Here is a 20,220-nt window from a genome sequence, read left to right as displayed (position 1 = left end):
CCCGTCCCCTCCTCAGCATCTTGAGACCCTCATGGGTGAGTTGTGCGCTTTACACATTCCTCATTGATTGATTGATAGAGGTCCTGAAAGGCAAATTAGGGCTAACACTGCTATGCTCTAGTATAGAACTTTAGTCGTGTAGGTAGGAATTCTAAGCCCTTGCATTGTGACACTATGATGGGACTTTTCTTATGTTTCACTTTTTCGTTGCAGCTCTGATATTATTATGTTTCATTATCCTTATTATTGCAGTACATGCCTTTTTGTATCTTGAATGTAGTTGATTCAATGAAATTAATTGAACCAATTCAAGCTTCTGTTTGTCTTTGCATGTGTGAGACAAATGTAACTGAGGGGAAAGGAAAAGATGTGTTCCACCATGATTTCCCTGAGAAATCAGAATGTCACGCACACGACTGCCACAAATCACCTCTACTCTTGGGTACTGGTGAGGTATTGCCAGCTGGCCCGAAGGGTTAGTCTGACAGTTGACATACGGTGTGGAATTGGACTCAGTCCCCCAATATCCAGTGGTGCTGCCACCCAAATCCAAGCAGCCTCATTGTTATAATGAGAGGCAACACAACAACATGAGTACTGCAAGATGGCAGAATCAACTCTTGGTCAGCTATGGTTCCTCTAGAGCTTTCAGTTCTGTCTTAGATCGATTAAACAAGCTGCTGCCTTCCTTCCAAAAAGTCAAAGAAAGTGCCCTCCTGTGAGTTGTGCCAGAGGTCCGGCTGCCTCCCTCTGTTTTTCTGTGGCAGGGTATGCCTTGGCTTGTCAGTGAGTAATCAGCCCTTGAGTGATCTCCCCCACCCTTTTCCATTCATAGAAGCAAGTAAATCCTCTCCAAAATGGCCTATTGTATGGGAGAGGTGTTGGTCAACCTGCTGGCAGCAAAGTAATTAACTGGGCTCAGCAGGATAGTTCAAATACCAAATCTCAATTGGGGTGATTTATGGAGCACCACTAATCACCTGTGAGGGTATCCAGGCATTAAGAGCAAACGGCTCAGATCAGTTGAACAGCTAGGTCTTGAGTCCTTTTCTGAATTACAGAAGAGACGATGAGGTGCGCAGGTGAAGGGGGAGGTCGTTCCAGGTTTCTGCTGCAAGGTAGAAGAAGGAGCGTCCTCCACTTTTGCCCTGGCAGATGCTAGGCGGTGCACAAGGGAGGTGGAGAGCAGAGGTTTGTAGGGTCAGTTGAAGTTCAGGCAGTGGTTGCTGTATGCTGGTTCAGGCTTGTGAAGGGCTTTATAGGTGTGGATCAGCATCTTCAATTGGCATTTCTTCTGAATGGGAGCCAGTAGAGCTTCTTGAGATAGGAGGTGATGTGGGTCTATTTGGAGAGGTCGAGGATGACCTGGCTGCAGAGTTCTGAATGGTCTTCAGTTTCTTCAGGAGGTGCATGGTGATTCCTACGTACAGTGGATTACTGTAGTTCAGCCACCGGGTGACTAGAGCTTGGGTGAAGATTTGCCTGGTATTTACAGGGGAGCCATTTGAAGATCTTACAGACCATGTGAAGATTTAGGAAGCAGGCAGAAGGAACTGCATTGATCTGTTTTTTCATGGCGAGCTTGCTGTCCTCCTGGATGCCAAGGTTGTGTGCGTTGTTTGTCAGAGGTGATGCTGGATCAAGTCTCGAAGGCCATCTGGAGTCATTCCACGTGGAGATATTGTCCCCAGAAATCAGCACTTCTGTTTTGTCTATATTAAGTTTAAGGCCTTTTTCATCCAGTGGCGATGCCAGTCACGCACCTGCTGTAGTTGGCCTTCATAGTGGAGGGGTCTTCTGATAGTGAGAGGATCAACTGGGTGTCGTCTGCATAGGATAGCATGTTCATTTTGTGGGATATAACTATGTTGGGTCAGAGGGTCATGTGCATGTTGAAGAGTATGGGGTTGAGGGATGAGCCACGAGGGACACCGCAGATGATGTCCTTGGGTCCTGAGGTGAAAGGTGGTAGGCAGATTCTTTGCGTTCTTCTGATGAGGAAGGAGGCGGTCCATTTGAGGGTGTTTCCTTGGATTCTGATGTGATGTAGCCTCTTGGTAAGGGTGTGGTGGAATATGATGTTGAATGCTGTTGAGAGGTTGATGAGAATCAGGGTCATCATTTCTCCCTGGCTGAAGAGAATTCTGATGTCTTGCAGAGGCAGTGATCAGGGCAGTTTCAGTGCTGTGGTCGGTGTGAAATCCCAATTGGGAGGGGTCCAGAAGGTTTTTGATGTCCAGGTTTTGCAAGAAAAATTCTGCGACACTCAAATTACATGAAGAAGTACACATATTGTCAAATTAATAAATGTATACTCTGAACCTTTTGATACTTATAGAAAGAGACACTGACCTTGTCTCTAGGGTGAGACAATGTGAAGGTGACATTTCGGTGTAGCTTTCATCTATATTGTGTAAACAGTAAAGCACTACATACTCCCAATGAAAAGGAATTCCGAATATTTAGTTGTATGCCATGTTAAATTAATTTATTACACATCTCATCCGTGACAGGTTGTCTCTGCACAGATACCACACAGAGTTAGTAGTCCCTTTTACTTAGCCCGCACACAGGTGCACATGGGTGTGCACATGTGATCAGTTATAACCAGTGCAGACCCTCTTATCCCAGGCGCACAGCAATTGGCCTTAGTTTAAAAAGCGAGTGCTGGCTGTCAGCAATCAAAGTCCTTACAGTAGAGCTTACTGTGAGTGAGATTTAGTTTGTGAGACTTACAGCAGAGATAAAAAACAGGCAGTGCTAAAGAGAAAATCTAGGGAGATAACAAAAGGCAGGACCTAATTTATCACAACCACAAGTGTCACACAACCAGTAAAGTCAGTCACAATACCTGAAACACAATACCTATGTCCCAACCACAAATAACATGCCACCACATCTATATCATGACCAGCAATGCTACCATCTTTATGCCAACCTACACCAATACCACCTCACTACCACACCACCACCAATACCACTCAGCAACAATACCATCACCATAAATACCACCAATACCACCTACACCAATACAATCACTAATACTACCACTACCAATACCATGGATATCACGAGGCAGCAGAAATGCCAGAAACAACACCACAAATAATGCCATGAGCAGCACACTACCATACCATCAACAATGTCACTTCTGGGTAAAGAAACAGGCCCAAATCCTCATGCATACACCTGTTGCTTGGAGAAGGTGGTAAACATTATGAGGCCTTTCTCTTTTGTAGGGAACAGGGTGGAAAGAAGGAAAGGATTGGTTCTTCTTCAGTGGGAGGGCGTTTCTTCTGCTCCCCCATGCTGAATTATGCAGGCAGGCATATTCTCTATCATCTCGTCTCACACTTAAAACTAAAGATGTGAGCGGTTCTTCCTCAGTTAAAACAAGTAAAGCAATAACTTTAAAAAAATGTAGACTGATGCTAGGGCAGATCTAGGTGTCACTTCTTTCAAATTCTATTTCAGAAATAAAGGTAATTGGATCATGCACAAAACATTAAAAATGCATTGTAATGAATTCTGAAGAACGTTATTGTTCTTTTGATGCTCATCAAGTCTTCTGCACTTCTTAACTCTGTTCTTATGTCTCGATCCTTGGGCCTTCTGCATACCACTTTGTTGCAAATTATCTGGATTAGGGGACTTCTATGAAAACTGCATTGCAGTCTTGCCAAACCTATATACTAATTTGCACTATGTGGTGCTACATGTGAACAGGTGGTGATCCCTGGAGGGGGCTGGACATTGCTGCTCTTACACTGCCTGAAGAGCTAGACCTTTCCCACCTTTCCCTCCCCAGCAGCACAAAACTACACCTAGGGCGTCTCCCATTTTGGAACATGCAAAACTGCAAAGAAACATAGGAGTGAAACACCTCCATTCACAAGCTGGATACATTTTTTTTTGTAAGGGTTTCAAACTCGCCATTTTTAGCAAGTCTCTTTTTCCTCTGGCCATGTCAGTGTGTTGATACAGTGTTACACAAGGCAGCACTGTGTGAGTTGGCAGGTGTGCCAGTCATCATTTAAAGTGCTAATATGCTCTAGCTTAATGTCTAATTGTGTCTGTTACAAGTGGTAATTAAGAATAACAATGAAAACAAGACATTTATGCGTGTCATTTTGCACTGTCTTTGTATTCAAAGGTCAGATGTGCTGGACGTTATATACGTTGTGTAATCAAATATCTAAATATCTATTTGACCCTGAATGTTTCATGCACTAGAGCAATATGTTTGCTATCTGAGCCTATAGAATTTGTCGAACCCTGGTGTATTTGGATTGTGAATGGGAAAGTTCCATTACTTTTGATTTTCCAACCCTGCCCTCCCAAGTAGAAATTCAGCCCCTGGCAAATGTCTGAGAATGTACCAGGCAAGATAGAAAAGTGACATGAAGGAAGATACTATATAAACTTTGAAATAAAAGAGGCCACGTGACACTGAATGCCAACATTTCTTTAAGTTCCTGTAATACACGCAGCTCGAGTCATTCGTCAGAGAAATCGCTCAGACAAATCGACCATTTGGCACCTTATTTTCAAAAGGTTCATGGGCAGTATCCATCCAGACAACTCAGATGCTGGGAAAGCTTGCCTAGTATGCCAAAAACGTATGTGAATTATGTGGTGCAAAGAACACAAGTTTTCCAGTTCTCATCTAACATTTCCTCGGAGTGAGAACAACCACAAACCTCCCTAAGGAGAGTATGGATCACTCATTTCACACACACCTCCTATTCCAGCGATTTATTTATGGCCCCTACTTAACCAAGTTAATCAGTTCTACTGATTTCAATGGAAATATGGAGCCTATGTTTTAAAATCGGTGGGTCCAGTATGGCTATGTTCCAGGTTACTTTATTTTTATTTACAATCAGTAAAAACACAATTATGCACGTGCCAATGAGCAAATATGAACACAAGCAAAGGCTATACCAATATGTCAAATTTATTCCTGAGAGTATCTTTTTAGTCACTGATGAGTTTAGGCATCTAATAACTCATGACACATGAAATCTGTCACTCATCCTTGCTTTCATAATTAATTAATCCACCCTTTTACTCAATATTGCATTCATTTCCTCACCCACCCACCCCCAAAAAACATGCTCAAACTCAACAAGCAAGCCTACATACACCTCAGTGGCAACCCAGAGTCTGTTTAGGAGAAGGCTTAATCCGATTCTGCGATTTAAGTTGTGATTAGGAACTGTCTGCATCATCTGTTTTGCCTTGAAAAAGACAATTTTCAGAATTTCAGTGTTTTTACAATCCCTCCCTTACCTGGAAAGTAGACTCTGCTACCTTGGAAGTGTGGATTCAGCCCGTCTGTATCCAAGGAGATTCTGAATAGAGCAGCAGCTCCCTCCTCCCTTCCCACAGGGGCTGGGCTTAGCTGATTGGCTCTCTGAGTCCCAGGCCACCTGAGCCCTCCTCCCACACCTGCTCTGGCCCCTTAAGTTTGTGGAGGGAACCTCAAGACAGCCACCTCCATTTTGTGAGCCCAGCTTTTTCCCTGCACCCTAATACAGCCCAGTGAACAAGGATTCCTAGGAGACCTAGGGAAGGAGCCCCAGACTTTTCTGGGAAATATTATTTGTTTAAAAGTGTTTTCTACTGCTACCCATGCCTATTTAGTGTAGACTCTCTGTGTTTCAGGCAGCTTGGCCTTCGAAAAGTGCTGTTTGTAGCCGTGACTGTTTGAAATTTCCCTCCTAGTTTGTGGTGAAAGACGGCATAAAGCCCCCCTCCTTTTTCAAGTAAAAAAGGCTACACATACCTCAGTGGCTAACCAAGGTGTGTTTAGGAGACTGCTTAATCTGTTTCCGTGTTTCTGCATCACCTGTATTGCCTTGAAAAAGCCAATTTTCGGAGTGCGCGATGAGCAGAGTTTCAGTGTTTTTACAATCTCTCCCTTACCTGGAAAGTAGACTCTGCTAGCTTGGAAGTGTAGATTCAGCCTGCCTGTATCCAAGGAGATTCTGAATAGAGCAGCAGCTCCCTCCTCCCATCCCACAGGGGCTGGGGCTTCAGTTAACTAGGCCTTTATATAGGTTTCTATTGGTTGTTGCATATGGTGTTGTCATAGGTTGTTAAGGTTGGTCTTTCTATTGGCTTAGGGATTAGGGCTGGGTTTGTGATTGGCAGTAGGGTTGAAATTCCTATTGGCTCCTGGTTTTTAGGGTTGGGTTTGTGATTGATAGTAGGGTTGTATTTCCTATTGGATTCTAGTTTCAGGATTGAGGTTGTGATTGGTTGTCAGGATTAGGGGTGTAATTGGTGAATAGGGTTGGGTCTCACATTGGTTGTGAGATTTAGGGTTATCGATCTGATTGGTTGGGGTTTGGCCTAGATTTCTATTGGCCAGTAGGGCTATTTAAGCTTAGGTCTCAGGGCGTCTCAGCCAGGGTGTCGAGGCTAAAGGTGGAGTGGACAAGGGCAGTTGCCTGTTTGGGCATATTTGGGACTGGTCAGGCCTAGGGTCAGAAATGCTGCCCAATTTGCCATTTATCAAAAGGGACCTTACTCCCTACACATCCATCAACATACAAACACATTATCAGCAAAGACATCCAACTCTTGAATCACAAACTGACCTCATACAGATTGCAACGTGTCATCAACCAAGACAAAACCCCATATTCCACACCTATACACATATCCACCACACTACAACAGTAAAACACCTTCATTCTCACAGCAAACACAACTCTGTCCATTCCCACTAACACAACCTTCCATCGCCCACACAACACAAAACCATGTTATACATTACTTTCAGCCATCCAGGTACACACTCGCTGTTCATACACACCACCAGCACTATCCTCTATTTACTCCAAAAAGACCCCCTTTTATTACCTAAACCCAGCATTCCAACACACCATCCACAAACACCCTTTCACTTTCTTCATCAATTACACCAACCATACAATCCTCACATTCCACTCCAAAACACATCAACACCACCGTAATACTCTAATACCACTCACCAGCACTAACTCCCAAACAAATCCTTCACAGAAAACCACTACATCAATATCCCCTCTAACTATTCCACAAAAACAATACAGACCACACACATCAGCACATCAAAATAACACAAACTTTCATTATACTTTCCGTCACACCCACTTCCATCCTCATGACTACACAAATAATACAAATCCTGACATATCTCTACCCCTATTTTCTCACTCTTCACATACATCTACCATAAGCACCCAAACACAGCAACATTCATTCACCCATCGCTCATCCATTGCGCAATTTAGAGCCTTACATTATGATCCACTTGCTCCTTCACCACCCCTAACCCATACTCCTTCCACACTAAACAGACGCAAACAATATAAACAACATGCCACTCTCAACAACTTCGCATCCCCTTGTCTATCACATAATAAGGCTAACCTACAAAAAAATGTACACTGTTCATGTCTCTCTCAGCCACCAAGTCCACCACCGACACACACAGACCCAACAAAATGCCTCTTGTGCATGCTGGAAGAGGAGCACTGTACTGAAAACAGGACTATTGTAACCCTCACATAGTTATCACAACTAACAACACACCTGCTACAAGCTCAAAATATACTGCTCACCCTTTTCCTAAACAAAACAACACTGCCACTAACACACTTTTTCTAAACTGCCAGCTTACAAATGCCCGATCACTCTAAGAAAACAAGCACCACATCTACGACCTGCTCATAGACACACAACCTGACTTACTATTCATAACAGAATCATGGTTGGGAGATCACATGGCCCCAGTGTTGCATGAAGCCGTTCCTACTGGCTATCAAACCATCACACAAAACTGGATAGGCAAGAGAGGAGGTGGACTAGCAATAATATTCAAACAAGCATTAAATTTCTGTAAAACAGGCAACATTTCCATACAAGGTTGTGAAGCCATCCTCACCAGATGCCACCCTACTCCAACTTCCTCCTGAAACTTTCTCCTCCTTTACAGACCTCCACCTAACAACTCAACATTCCCAGACCCTTTTCTAGATAAAGTCTTATACCTTATTACATTGTACTCAAACCTATGGATTCTTGGGTACCTAAATATTTGGTTTGACAAACTCAATATGCCCCATCCAAAAGCTATCACCACTGGCCTAGGCGCATTGAACCTACATCAGATTGTACACAATCCCACACACATCGCTGGACTCATCCTTGATGTCATTTTTACTAAGCCTGAACTGGTTACCGTTCATAGCATCACGCCAATCACATGGTCATACCACCATCTGATAACTTTCCGACATAAAACACCACAAATCAACATGCCCCACAACTACTTACGTACATGCATATATTGACCATGGAGCAAACTCAAATTTGATGACTTAGAAACAAAACTAACAACCCAAATCTAGATACAATTAATTATTTTCCAAAACTTTATGAGTGGCTACAGGAAGCTTTTGAAATACTAGTACCACTCTGAAAAACTAAACATGACAAAAGAAAACCAACACCATGGAGAAACACAGAACTTACAAAGATAAAGCAACAAATCAGAAGGTTGCAGTGGACCTGGCTCAAAACAAACAACATTCAAGACAAACTGCAGCTAGACAAACTTAAAAGAATATACAAATCATCAATCAAAAAAGCTAAAAGAAAGCTACTACTCAGACGGAATACAAAATGCTGAATCTGCAACCAAAGAATCTCATAGAATTCTCCATGAATTTCAAAAGCCTAAATGCATGGAAGGAAGTCATCCCACTACTCAAGATTTCACAAACAAACTGCCAACTCATTACACAACCAAGGTAGACACAATGGACTTCTATTTAAAGAGGAAGAAAACCATCAGCGCCAATCCCTTTCCTAAAATCCCTTCTAAGAATAAACCAACCCATCCTCTACAGTCCTTCAAACAAATATCACAAGGTAAATTTATGGATTTGGTCAAAGCAAGCAGGCCTTCCGGTTGCCCTTCTGACCCTTGTCCAATACATCTTCAAGAACATTCTTTTATCTACTTCTGCTGCCACACCTGTAAGAAGAATCATCAACAACTCTTTAACTACAGGAACGTTTCCTGAGGACCTGAAAAAGGCATACATACGTCCATTATTAAAGAAAACAAACCTAGACCCACAGGACCCCAACAGCTACAGACCAATCACAAATGGACCTTTTCCAAGCAAACTGATAGAAGGAGCAGCATTCACCCAGATGTCACAATTCATTGAAGACAATTCCGTACTTTCATACTACCAAACTGGATTCCACCCAGGAAGAGACACTGAATCGGCACTCATAGCAATCTGAGATGATCTTGAAAACACAGTCAACCGAAATGGAGTTGCTGCATTTCTTCTCTTGGACCTCTCGGCTGCCTTTGATACAGTTGACCATGACATCCTAATTCAAAGCTGGCATAGAAGGGACTGCTCTTGACTGGATTACATCCTACCTTCAAAACAGAACTAATATTATCTATTCTCCCCCCTTCTCATCCAAACACTATCTCACACAAGCAGGGGTCCCCCAAGGATCAATCATCTCACCTTTGCTTTTCAATATCTACATGATAACATTACAAGAACTGATCAATGATTTTGAACTTGCATGCTCCAACTATGCAGATGACACACAAATACTACTTAAATTGGAAGGCCCAAAGACATTGAAAACTCACAAATCTTCAGTTGCATCAGAGCTGTTGATCAATGGATGACTTGGAGCCATCTCAAACTAAATGCCTCCAAAAACAGAAATACTTGTATGTGGTGAATAGAAAAATTATGACCCACTGTGCACCTGGCTTAACGATCTCGGACCACCTCCTCAATTATCCAAGGAAGTTAAAAACCTCGGAATTACCATGGACTCCAAGTTAACTATGAATGCCCAAGTGGACAAATTAGCACGAACAAGCTTCATCACCTTGAAGACTCTGCGACGCATCTTTCCCCACCTCAGATTTCCACACATGGTGCAGGCTACTATATCTCTTGTGCTATCCAAACTGGATTATGCCAATGGCCTCTACCATGGATCATCTCTATCTATTATGAAAAAAATTCCAGCGTATTCAAAACTCCACTGCCAGGCTACTATTACATGTAAAGCCACAAGCCCACATCTCCCATGCCTTGAGAGCGCTACACTGGTTACCTGTTGCCAGAAGATCCACCTTCAAGCTGCTTTGTATCACCCACAAAGCTATACATGGTACAGGACCGCCTTTTATCAGAAACAAAATAACCAAATACATCCAACAAAGAAACCTCCACTTAAGATTGGCAACCCGCCTTAGAACACCATACATCCTTCTCCGTTCAAGCAGCCAAACTATAGAATTCATTACCCCCAAATATAAGACCCACGGATAACTATCTTGTCTTCAGAAGATTACTCAAGAGGTGGCTCTTTCCTTCATAACCGCCATATTCAAACAGCAATGGACTGCGTATGCCTGTGTTGATAAATATTTTTAATCTGAATATGTGTTTATTCTAGATATGTATAGGTCTTTAGGAAATATGTATCGCTACTGTGTCATAACAATAAATTACACACATACTCTTTAAACTTGTTTGACAAATGTATATTTACGCACGATTAAATATACGTATATATATATATATATATATGCATATATGTGTGTGTCTAAATAAAGTAAATAAAATAAAATCGATAAATAAAACTCAATTTATAAATCAGTAAATTAAAGTTAAAAAAAACATTAAATAAATAATAATAATAATGAATAAATATAGAAAAATAAAATAATTATTTAAAAAGTATATATATAAATAAAATTACATCTCCAAAATTACCCTGCCTAAGCTCTTTCCTCCTCTTCCGCATCTAGCTCACCCAAACCTTACTTTACTACCATGATCTTCCAAACAACCCTAATAAATTTTCCCTCATTTATCTGACCTTGACTCATCCAAAACCCATCCTGCTACTATGATCTCCCTAATCCTTTCCACAGACTCTTCCCTCCTCCATCTCTCCTTTTCTCATCCCAAGCCTCATCCTATTAATATAAACTCCCAATTAACACTTCTGGATTCTTCCCTCCCTCCGCATTACTCTAGTCAATCCAACTAATAAACTCACATATCCTCTGCTCAAATTAACCCATAAAAATAAAAAAAATGAACTCATATTTCCCTATACTAACCCACCACTAATTCCTCTTGGGTTCCGGAGTAGCGTGCTACTCGCAGAAAAGCGCTTCGACGCCTCGTCAGGGGTAGTATGCGCTATGTAAATACTATTACAATACAATACAATATGCAAAATAATTAGAATAAATGATAAAAAATAAAAAAAAACTAATGGAGAAAGAGGGTGAGCATATCCTTGCAATAAAAATAAGTACTACTTTTTAAAATATCAGTGGCAGTTATCTTGAAATGGCATTGGGCATACATATCATTGTTAGAAAGTTCCAAAATAGCCACCATATTTACAAGGAATATGTCAGCAATCTTAGAAGAGTAAACTAATAATACAATAAACGTAATACTCTTCCAAGCTGGATGCTCAGTAAATATTGAAAAACTTGCAATGGCATTGTGTTAAATGTATCATTGTGTTCCGAACGCAAGATGGTCAACGTGTTGCCTCTGAACATGGCATGGTAAAACAATGCTAAACTACGAATAATATTATTCCAAGATTGTCTCCGGGTTTAAAAGAAGTAGTTGCACATGATGCTACTGCCAAATAAATGAGGGACAAGCAAGTGGTGTGGAAGTATTGTGTGTGGAGCTGCTAGGTGTTATTAAATTAGAAAAAATAAAAAAATAAACAAGCATAGGCAAAGCCAATAGGTCTGGCATAGGCCGCCATTTTCACAGCTTTTGTTTGCTCCAGGTTTTTGGAACGAAAGTGAAAGAAAGAAGAAAAGCAGAAAGGAAAGTGGAAAAGAAGTCAGGCAAGAAAGCAAGAAAGAAAGAAGGGAAGGAGGAAAGAAAAAAGAAAGTAGGAAAGAAAGGAAAAAAGAAGAAAAGAAAGAAGACAAGAATAAAAGAAAGGGAAAAAGAAGGAGTGAAAAAAGAAAGTAAGAAAGAAAGAGGAAGGAAAAAAGGAAAAAGGAAACAAAGAAACAGAGAAAGGAATGAGAGAAGAAAAAACAAAAAACAAAGGAAAGAAAAATGAAAAGAGGAAAAGAAAAAAGAAAGAAGGCAATAACGAGAGAGAAATAAAAAAAAAATGAAAGAAAGCAAAAATTAAAGAAGGCAAGAAAGAAAGCGAGGAAGAAAAAAGAAAGAATGAAAGAAAGAAGAAAGGAAAATGGAAGGAATGTTAGAAATTAGAAAAGAAGAGAAAGAAAAACATAGAAAGAGGATAACCTATTAAGGAACAGTTTCAAAGGGACAAAATCTGGTATGCTTTGAAAAAGCAACAGTCAGAACAGCAAAAAACGCCAAAGGAATTTACAACAGCATTAGTAGGAGATGGGATTTCATAAAGGTGGAATGTGCATCAGAAGTTACTGTTATCACATCAGGCTTTAAACACAAGGCAACACTAAAGTAATTATAAAGTAAAATCATAACCCCCGGCACTGAAGGGAACTAGCTTGTGTGTTGATGTGCTCCTTGTGAGAGAGTAATATGCAATCACTCAAAGTGAAATTAACAAATACTTTATGTAGGCTAGCCCACTGCCCTATGCTATATGATATAGTGGGCACAAGTAAAATGTGAATGACACAACAACAGACCAATAGGTGAAGAGAGGTGGCTGAAACCCCCTGTATGTATATATCATATATATTTTAGTCAAATCAAAAGGTTTTGGCTAAAGCAAACCTAAAAAGGTAGAAGGAAATAAATAAACGGGGATCCATGAGAGAGAAAAATGAAAAACTGAAGGACTGGCCCACCAGCCCTGGTGCTGAAACACACTGATTTTGAAGAATATGTGATCAGCCACAGAGTTGTCACTCATAGATGGAGTCAATGAATGAAGTATGGTGACCCACTGCCCTATTCTATATGTTGTCCTCGGTGGAAGAACAATACGATGGACACTCAAACATACCAACCACTCAAGAAGGCTAACCAAAAGCTGCTTTTTGAACATACATTTATGCTTATGAATGTATTTCCTTACAAAAGCCTGGAAGACAGCTAAGGCTCTTCAGCCAAATCTAAGAAGTATACAATGTATACACAGATAAACGCTATGCATTCAGATACAAATATATACAAAACTATATACAAAACTACAGTTGGCAAAGCAATGTACAAGTCCTTACCTGCAAATCTCTTTTCCTCAGACATACCAAAACCTCTGACTACACCCTACTGCGCCTCTGCAAACTGTTTATTAGCTTAAGGAATACACCAAGGTGGGCTATATGTACTTACCCATTGTGATGTCCGCACTGGTGATATTCATGCTTCCATCACTGGCTGAGAGATTGTAATTTTTCAGAGCCCTCAGGAAATTCTTCACATCATTTATTCTGCTTTCATTTTGCACTATAACATCAATTTCCGCCTCATATTCCAAAACAATATTTTGCCCTGAATTATGTGTAAAATAATTAGAAGGTGATTATTTTTAATATGTTGTTTTTCAGATAATGCAGCAGTAATGCAACAGACCATTACACAAGACCATTTAGGCTTTGTTGAAAGACCTATTAGAACCAGCACCAATAGCCTCACATCAATAAACTGGACCCATCATCTTTAATCGAAATAAACTGTAAACTTTTAAGTATGTTTCTCAAAACCCTATTATTTACATTATACTGAGTAAAAACAAAAAACAAAACACATTTTGGTGTAGCTATCTGAAAGTGATACCTATGTACAAGTCCAACGTTCATCACATAAATTACAAAAATAGGAGCCAAAATCACAATATTTGAAATTAGAGAACGGTTTGACAATAGAGCTCATAGTCTACCCTTTAGCAATGCTTCTATATCAGTTTCCCACAAAATTGTTTTAGAAATCTGCCTCACAATACAGTGGCGGTTGGTGGCAAATTACAATGGAGGGGTAAAAAACACATATACACAACACTATACACAACAAATAACACACTCACATAATTACACATACCCATTAATATAAATATTTTTTTAAAAACCTACCTTCCTGATGTCCGGCAGCACATAACCGTTGCAGCACATTCTCCAAGTGAGAAGCCCACAGCCAACTCCCTCATCCAATCAAGATGCTGTGTCCAAGACAGCCAGGTTGGAGAGGTTTCAATTGCACATGTCGGTTTGGCCATAGTAAGGTAGCCGGCCAAACCAACATGCACAACTTCAAAGTGAAATCTGCACTTCTCACTGCTGCAAACCCTGCCCTCGCTCTCTATTTGCTGGTAGAAAACGTAAACAAAATGGTACTAAAATCATTTTATTACCATTTAATTTTTTACGCTTTCTGCACACCAGTGTGGGGGGGGGGTGACACTCATCCGCTCCCACAGAGGAACTGCCGCTGTCACAGCAACTTTGATAACATATTGCCATTATAAGAGAGATTTAAGGTGCCTAGTCCTGTCAATAGCAGATGTGAACACTGAGCAAAAACTAGAAACATGCATTCTATTATCCTACCTGGCATCAACAGCTTTGTTCTCCTGGAACAACTCTTCCTAAATGCTCTACATATGTAGGAAATGAAAACTCCCCTATGAGTTTTAAACAAATTTTCCCCATTTGTTTTGAAGGTAAATATATTAAATAACATCAACAGCAGTGTTCCCCCATGAAGAGGAATCTGATATGCCTCAAAGATGTTCAAGTATATCTCTGTCTACCAATGTAGGTTTGGTACGGTATCATTGTGAACGTTTCTGAAGCTATTATTTTGAATGAATGTGAACATAAATATTGAACATTTTCCTACAAGCTGCAAATGTATGCACATTTTTTCATCTTCTTAAATTAAAAAACATAGCCGCTGGTATTGTGGAACAATTAATTATATATATTACCCAGTGGCAGTCACCACTGGTTAAATATACTTAGGTCTGGATTTCTATAGGGAATGCCTTTTTTGTCTTCCTAATAACTTGGGCGGCATTTTATGAACTTTCACAAAACTTTCCCAAAAAGTGCTCTTTTCACCTAGTTTCTTCATAGAAAGTTCAAGGTGATACGCAAGCTAGAGCAGAGAAAACAGGAGGGCCCAAAACGTTATTAAACAGCTCTACCAAGAAAACTGTGAAATTACTCCACGTTAGGCAGGAAGCTAGATATTGGTCCAGAAAAACTGCTTTTTGTGACATGGTGTAAATCCATTCAGTAGTTTTTGAGAAATTAAGGTACAAAATATTTGTATATTTGGATGGTTGGATTCGAGGGATTCTCGATTGGGGTGGGGGCTTTTTGTCCTTCATCCACCTCGCTCCCCCAGGAGAGAGGTTTCCACAGGAGTGAGTGTTCTCATTGCCTGGGTGCAACATGAAAGAAAATGTTATTGCTCACCTGGTGCTTAGTCTCCTGTCCTGACAATAAGAAAAAAAAATATTAGGGGCGGGTAGTGATACCCTGCTCTCCTGCTCCTTGTGGGGGAATTGGGGCCACAGACGGAGGGGCTAGAAACAAAACAAAAAAAGTGTTGGTCCCGCAGTACTCTTGCAAGATCATGGGGGGGGGTAAAAACAAAATGGGGTCTGCCATTTTCTTTTAAAGTAATGTGACCCCTGAGGTGAGTCAGATCCCAGGGTCAATGTATGCAAATATTTGGGGGGGTACATGGTCCTTCTCCCCGAGCCTCATTGAGGCATAGGGGACATCATACCCTGGGACAGACCTATATATTGAAAGGGTCTGGGGGTGCATGGCCTCCTTCCCGAGGCTCACTGAGGCCCCAGGAACCCCATCCCCAGACCCAATCTAAAATCGCAGAGGGGTGGTGCATTGCCCCTCTTGCTGACCCTTTATCTACTCCCAGGTGATCCCATCCCCTGGCCATATAAAAAATTTTTTTGCAACTTTTATTTATTGTCATTTTGCAAGACATCGGCTTACTATGTCCATGAAGGAACAGAAACATACTGAGTTGAGTGTTGCTGGCATCTCTAATTCAAATGTGACAGTAAAATCATGGCCACATGGGCAACAGAGCTGAAGAGGCTCCAGTCCACCAATTCCAAGTTCCATGGGAGTGAGCTGAGGTGGGTGGTCTGGCAGTACATAATGTTCAAAAATACCAGGAGGCAGGGTAATGTTGGGGGGGCAGCCACGGAGAGGTAGGCAGCCTGTTTGCCTAAGGTACACAAAAAGCTATATACAGGTAGTCAGGGATCAAAAATATCAACTCCAGTCTGAATAGGTCCAGTGCTGAATCAGACCAAAAGCACTGAAGCATTTAATATTGGCCAGAGGGTGTGGCCGATACAGGCTTTGATTGTGGCAAAAAAGCAGCGCTTTAGCATATAGAACTCCACTACTAATCCTCCTACTCAGGGTTTGCTTTTAGCTCTATCTCTGCTCTAAACAATGAGAAAATCCACTTTCAGCGATTGGCACTTACTAAGTTAGTACAAATAGGAAGCACTGTGTACTCTTGGCATTTAAGAGTAGGCAAAAGAGAATTTGTGCTGCACTACTTCCTATATTCATAAATGTTTTTGTGAATTGGCCCCAAGTGTTTCTCAATATAAGTAGATATGTGATTTTTTACAGCCTATATCATAGCAATTCTTCATTGTTTCATTATTCGTGTGTTTGAAGTGTTATATATGACTCTTTACTGAGAGTTTAGTCTTGACTATATTGTTAGTGTATTGACTATTTTTGACATATAATAGAACCATTTTTTAAAGATTACAGCTCTGCATTTGTCTGAATGCTTCTTTATGTTTCTATATTTGTTTAATATCATGTGTGTTAATTTAAATTATATTTAGGTTTAGCAGAAACAACAGGCAACAAGCAATACAACAGCATAACAACATTTTTGTAACATTGTTATACATTATGAATATATTCTAGCAATACATTAAGGCTCTCCTATCACACTACGTTGGTTTGGCAGTCTAATACATCACTCCTGCGTCTCTGTCTAGTATGGCGATGACCATTATGAACCTGCCCCAACTAGATCACCATTTATCTGCAGAATTGGAGGTGTTAGCTTGTTTAAGTCTGATCGGCACATTGGTCCTGAGGAGATATGGCTAGAATGTCCATTAGTTCACTGCAATGTATTAGGAAGTTCAACCATGTTTTGTATTTGGGTGAATAGCGATATCCCCTGGCCCCAACAGCAGGCTATCTGTCTCTGTGCTAACAACAATGCCACGGCAGTGTATCTTCTGTGAGCTACTGAGACATCCCACACCCAATCCAATACTGCAGTCCTTGGGTCCCCAGGCACCTCGTGACCAATCATAGCAGTGAGTGTAAAGAGCATATAGTTCCAGTGTGTCATAACTGTATCGCAGACTCATGCTAAATGTAATTATTATGCATCCGTGGAACCAAAATGGGTGAAGTAAAGGGTTTTCTTAAGAAAACTGTATACATTTGTGAAGGGATATAATAGGCCTTCTGTGGATATTTATAATGTGTTATGCGGAGTCTGCTGCTGGAGGACATTGGACCCACCAGGGCACAGGAAAAGGACCACATTTTGTCTGGTATTTCCAGTCCTATTTCCGGCTCCTTTTGGGTTCCTGCAATGTGGGTTCTGGCCATGGTATCCTCCTGGGAGGCACAATATAATTTGGAGATGAACTGCTTTGTTAAGGGGTCCATTTGGAGTGACTCAAATGCCTGAAATGTGACCAGTTCTCACGGGAAACACGTGTCATGCATACCAAGAGCTCCTCTTATGTAAAAGTAAAGAACATAGTTGAGGGAGGTATGCCTGGCAGTGCCTAGGAATTCTTCTGTAGTATGAATTGTGTGCCGGGGGTTCAAGATCCCCCTTTTATAGAGGCACTTTGTTGCTAACTGAACAATGGCCTTTGGTCATGGGTGACCAGAATTTGTGGAAAGTGTCAGAAAGGGAGGGATGGTGCATATAGGGGCACAGAGCCCACATACCTGCCAAGCAGGCCTTAAGCTCTGGAAGTGCACGTCACTGGGGCCATGTTTGAAGAGTAAAGCTGGCCGAGCCCCTAGCAGTGCTCGCCAGAGCAGTGGCCTGACTGCGTCAGTCTCAACTTCGACATACAGGACGTAAGTGTCAGGGAGCAGCCAGTAGTACACAATGTGTGCCTGAGCACATAGGTAGTACAGTTTTGGGTATGGGGCTTCAAATCCTCCCATGCGGAATGGGAGTGTGAGGAGCTCCTACTTAGTTTGAGATTGTTTCATCATTTGGGATCTGATGTGTATAAGAAGGCACTATATGTGGGGTAAGGGGATGGAGATAAACAAGTATAAGAGCTTATCTGGATGAGGCTCATTTGCCCGGCCAGTGGCAGGGGGAGTGTGATTCATCAAGATATCTGCTCTACAATTCTACATAGTGATTGGGCATAGTTTTACTACAGGACGATGTCTATATCTCAATTCATCCACACCCCCAGGAACTTCACTGAGCCCTTACACCACTCCAATCGGAAATCGGGGGAGAAGCGGTGCATGTTCCTCATTAGTGGGATTATCTGAGACTATTTTAGTTAATGTTTATCCCAGACAACTTCCCAAAATGCAAATACTCTTAGGGTATCTCATTAAGGTTCTAACTCGGGCGCCTCAAGTACAGGGTCATATCATCTATGTATAGAGAAATGAGGATTTATTGTGAGGAATATGAAATGGCATATTTAGTTTAGTTCTGCCATAGATTGGATGCCACTGGCTCTAGGGCCAGGGCAAATAAAATTGGAGATAGAGGGTACCAGTAGGAAAGTACTCTCTTTCTTTCCCATTTTTAACCTCCCCCCTTTTCCTGCCTGATGTCAGTGTGTGTGACTGTATTCACTGGGATCCTGCTAACCAGGACCCCAGTGATTTAGCTCTCTCTCCCAAACGTCTGTATTTCACCCACAATTGGCACACTGGTGCCCCATTATAAGTCCCTAATATATGGTACCTAGGTAGCCAGGGCATTGGGGATCTCTAAGGGCCGCTGCATATATTTTTCCACCCATAGGGAGCCCTTGCAAAGGCTTCTGCAGGACTGCCATTGCAGCCTGCGTGAAAAGGTGCAAGCACCCTTTCTCTGCCATTTTTCACTACACCAGGTTACTTATACATCACCCCTATGGCAGACCATCTAGCCCAGAGGGCAGGGTGCAAAGTACCTGTGTGTGCAGAGGTGCCCCCACAAACTCCAGGCCCATTTTCCCGGACTTCGTGAGTGCGGGGATGCCATTTTACTAGTGTACTGGACATATGTCACTACCTATGTCCAGCTACATAATGGTAACTCAGAACATAAGCATGTTTGGTATCAAACATGTTGGAATCATACCCCAAGGCTTTTGCAAGCATTGATTCTATGATTCCATACACTATGGGAGCTCACTATGAGGACCGCCCAGTATTGCCATTCCAGCCTTCTGAGGGTTTCCAGGCAGCCCAAGCTGCTGCCACCTCCCAGACAGGTTTCTGCCCTTCTGTTGCTTGAAAAGCTCGAGCCCAGGAAGGCAGAACACAGGATTTCTTTTGGGAGAAATGTGTTAAACCCTCTCCCTTTGGTGTTACAGGCATGGAGGGGTAGCCTCCCCAAGCCACTGGAAATACTTTGAAGGGCAAATTTGGTGCCCTCCTGGCATAAACCAGTCTACACCGGTTCAGGGACCCCCAGTCCCTGCTCTGGCGCAAAACTGGACAAAGGAAATGGGAGTGACCACTCCCCTGTCCATCACCACCCCAGGGGTGGTGCTCAGAGCTCCTCCAGAGGGTCCCTGGCTTTTTCCATCTTGGATTCAAGGTTGGCAGGGAACTGTGGGAGCATCTGAGTTGCCAGTGCCAGCGGGTGACATCAGACCCCACTCCTGATAGGTGGTCACCCAGCTAGCTGACCAATCCGCCTTTCAGGGCTACTTAGGGTCTCTCTCTTCGCTGGCTCCTCAGATTCAGATTGCAAGACTCCAGCAGGAATCCCCTGCATCTTCCACTTCAACTTCTCACTGAAGAAACTGCATCTGGCCTCTTCAGGACCCCACAAGCTGCAACAAAGAAGCAAGGCTCCTTCTGCAACATTGTCACCCCGGCTCCTTCCAGCAACTGCAACATTTCCCCGGTTGTACATCCTCTTATGACAGCCCACCTTCAGCCTGCAT

General features: G+C 41.9%; 1 protein-coding gene across 1 annotated transcript in view; it reads right to left on the bottom strand.

The window, feature by feature from the left end:
- LOC138297146 (adhesion G-protein coupled receptor F1-like) overlaps positions 1–20,220 on the bottom strand; it is a 236,413-nt gene that overhangs the window by 211,051 nt on the left and 5,142 nt on the right. The window contains exon 2 of the mRNA XM_069236636.1: positions 13,377–13,535. Within this exon, the coding sequence (XP_069092737.1) occupies positions 13,377–13,407 (31 nt within the window). The 5' untranslated portion in view covers positions 13,408–13,535. The remainder of the gene's footprint in view (positions 1–13,376; positions 13,536–20,220) is intronic.

Source organism: Pleurodeles waltl, chromosome 5 (genome assembly GCF_031143425.1).
Source record: "Pleurodeles waltl isolate 20211129_DDA chromosome 5, aPleWal1.hap1.20221129, whole genome shotgun sequence".
NCBI classification, from domain to species: Eukaryota; Metazoa; Chordata; class Amphibia; order Caudata; family Salamandridae; genus Pleurodeles; species Pleurodeles waltl.
The sequence above is the reverse complement of the archived record's forward strand: the minus strand, read 5'-3'. Positions and strand labels throughout refer to the sequence as shown.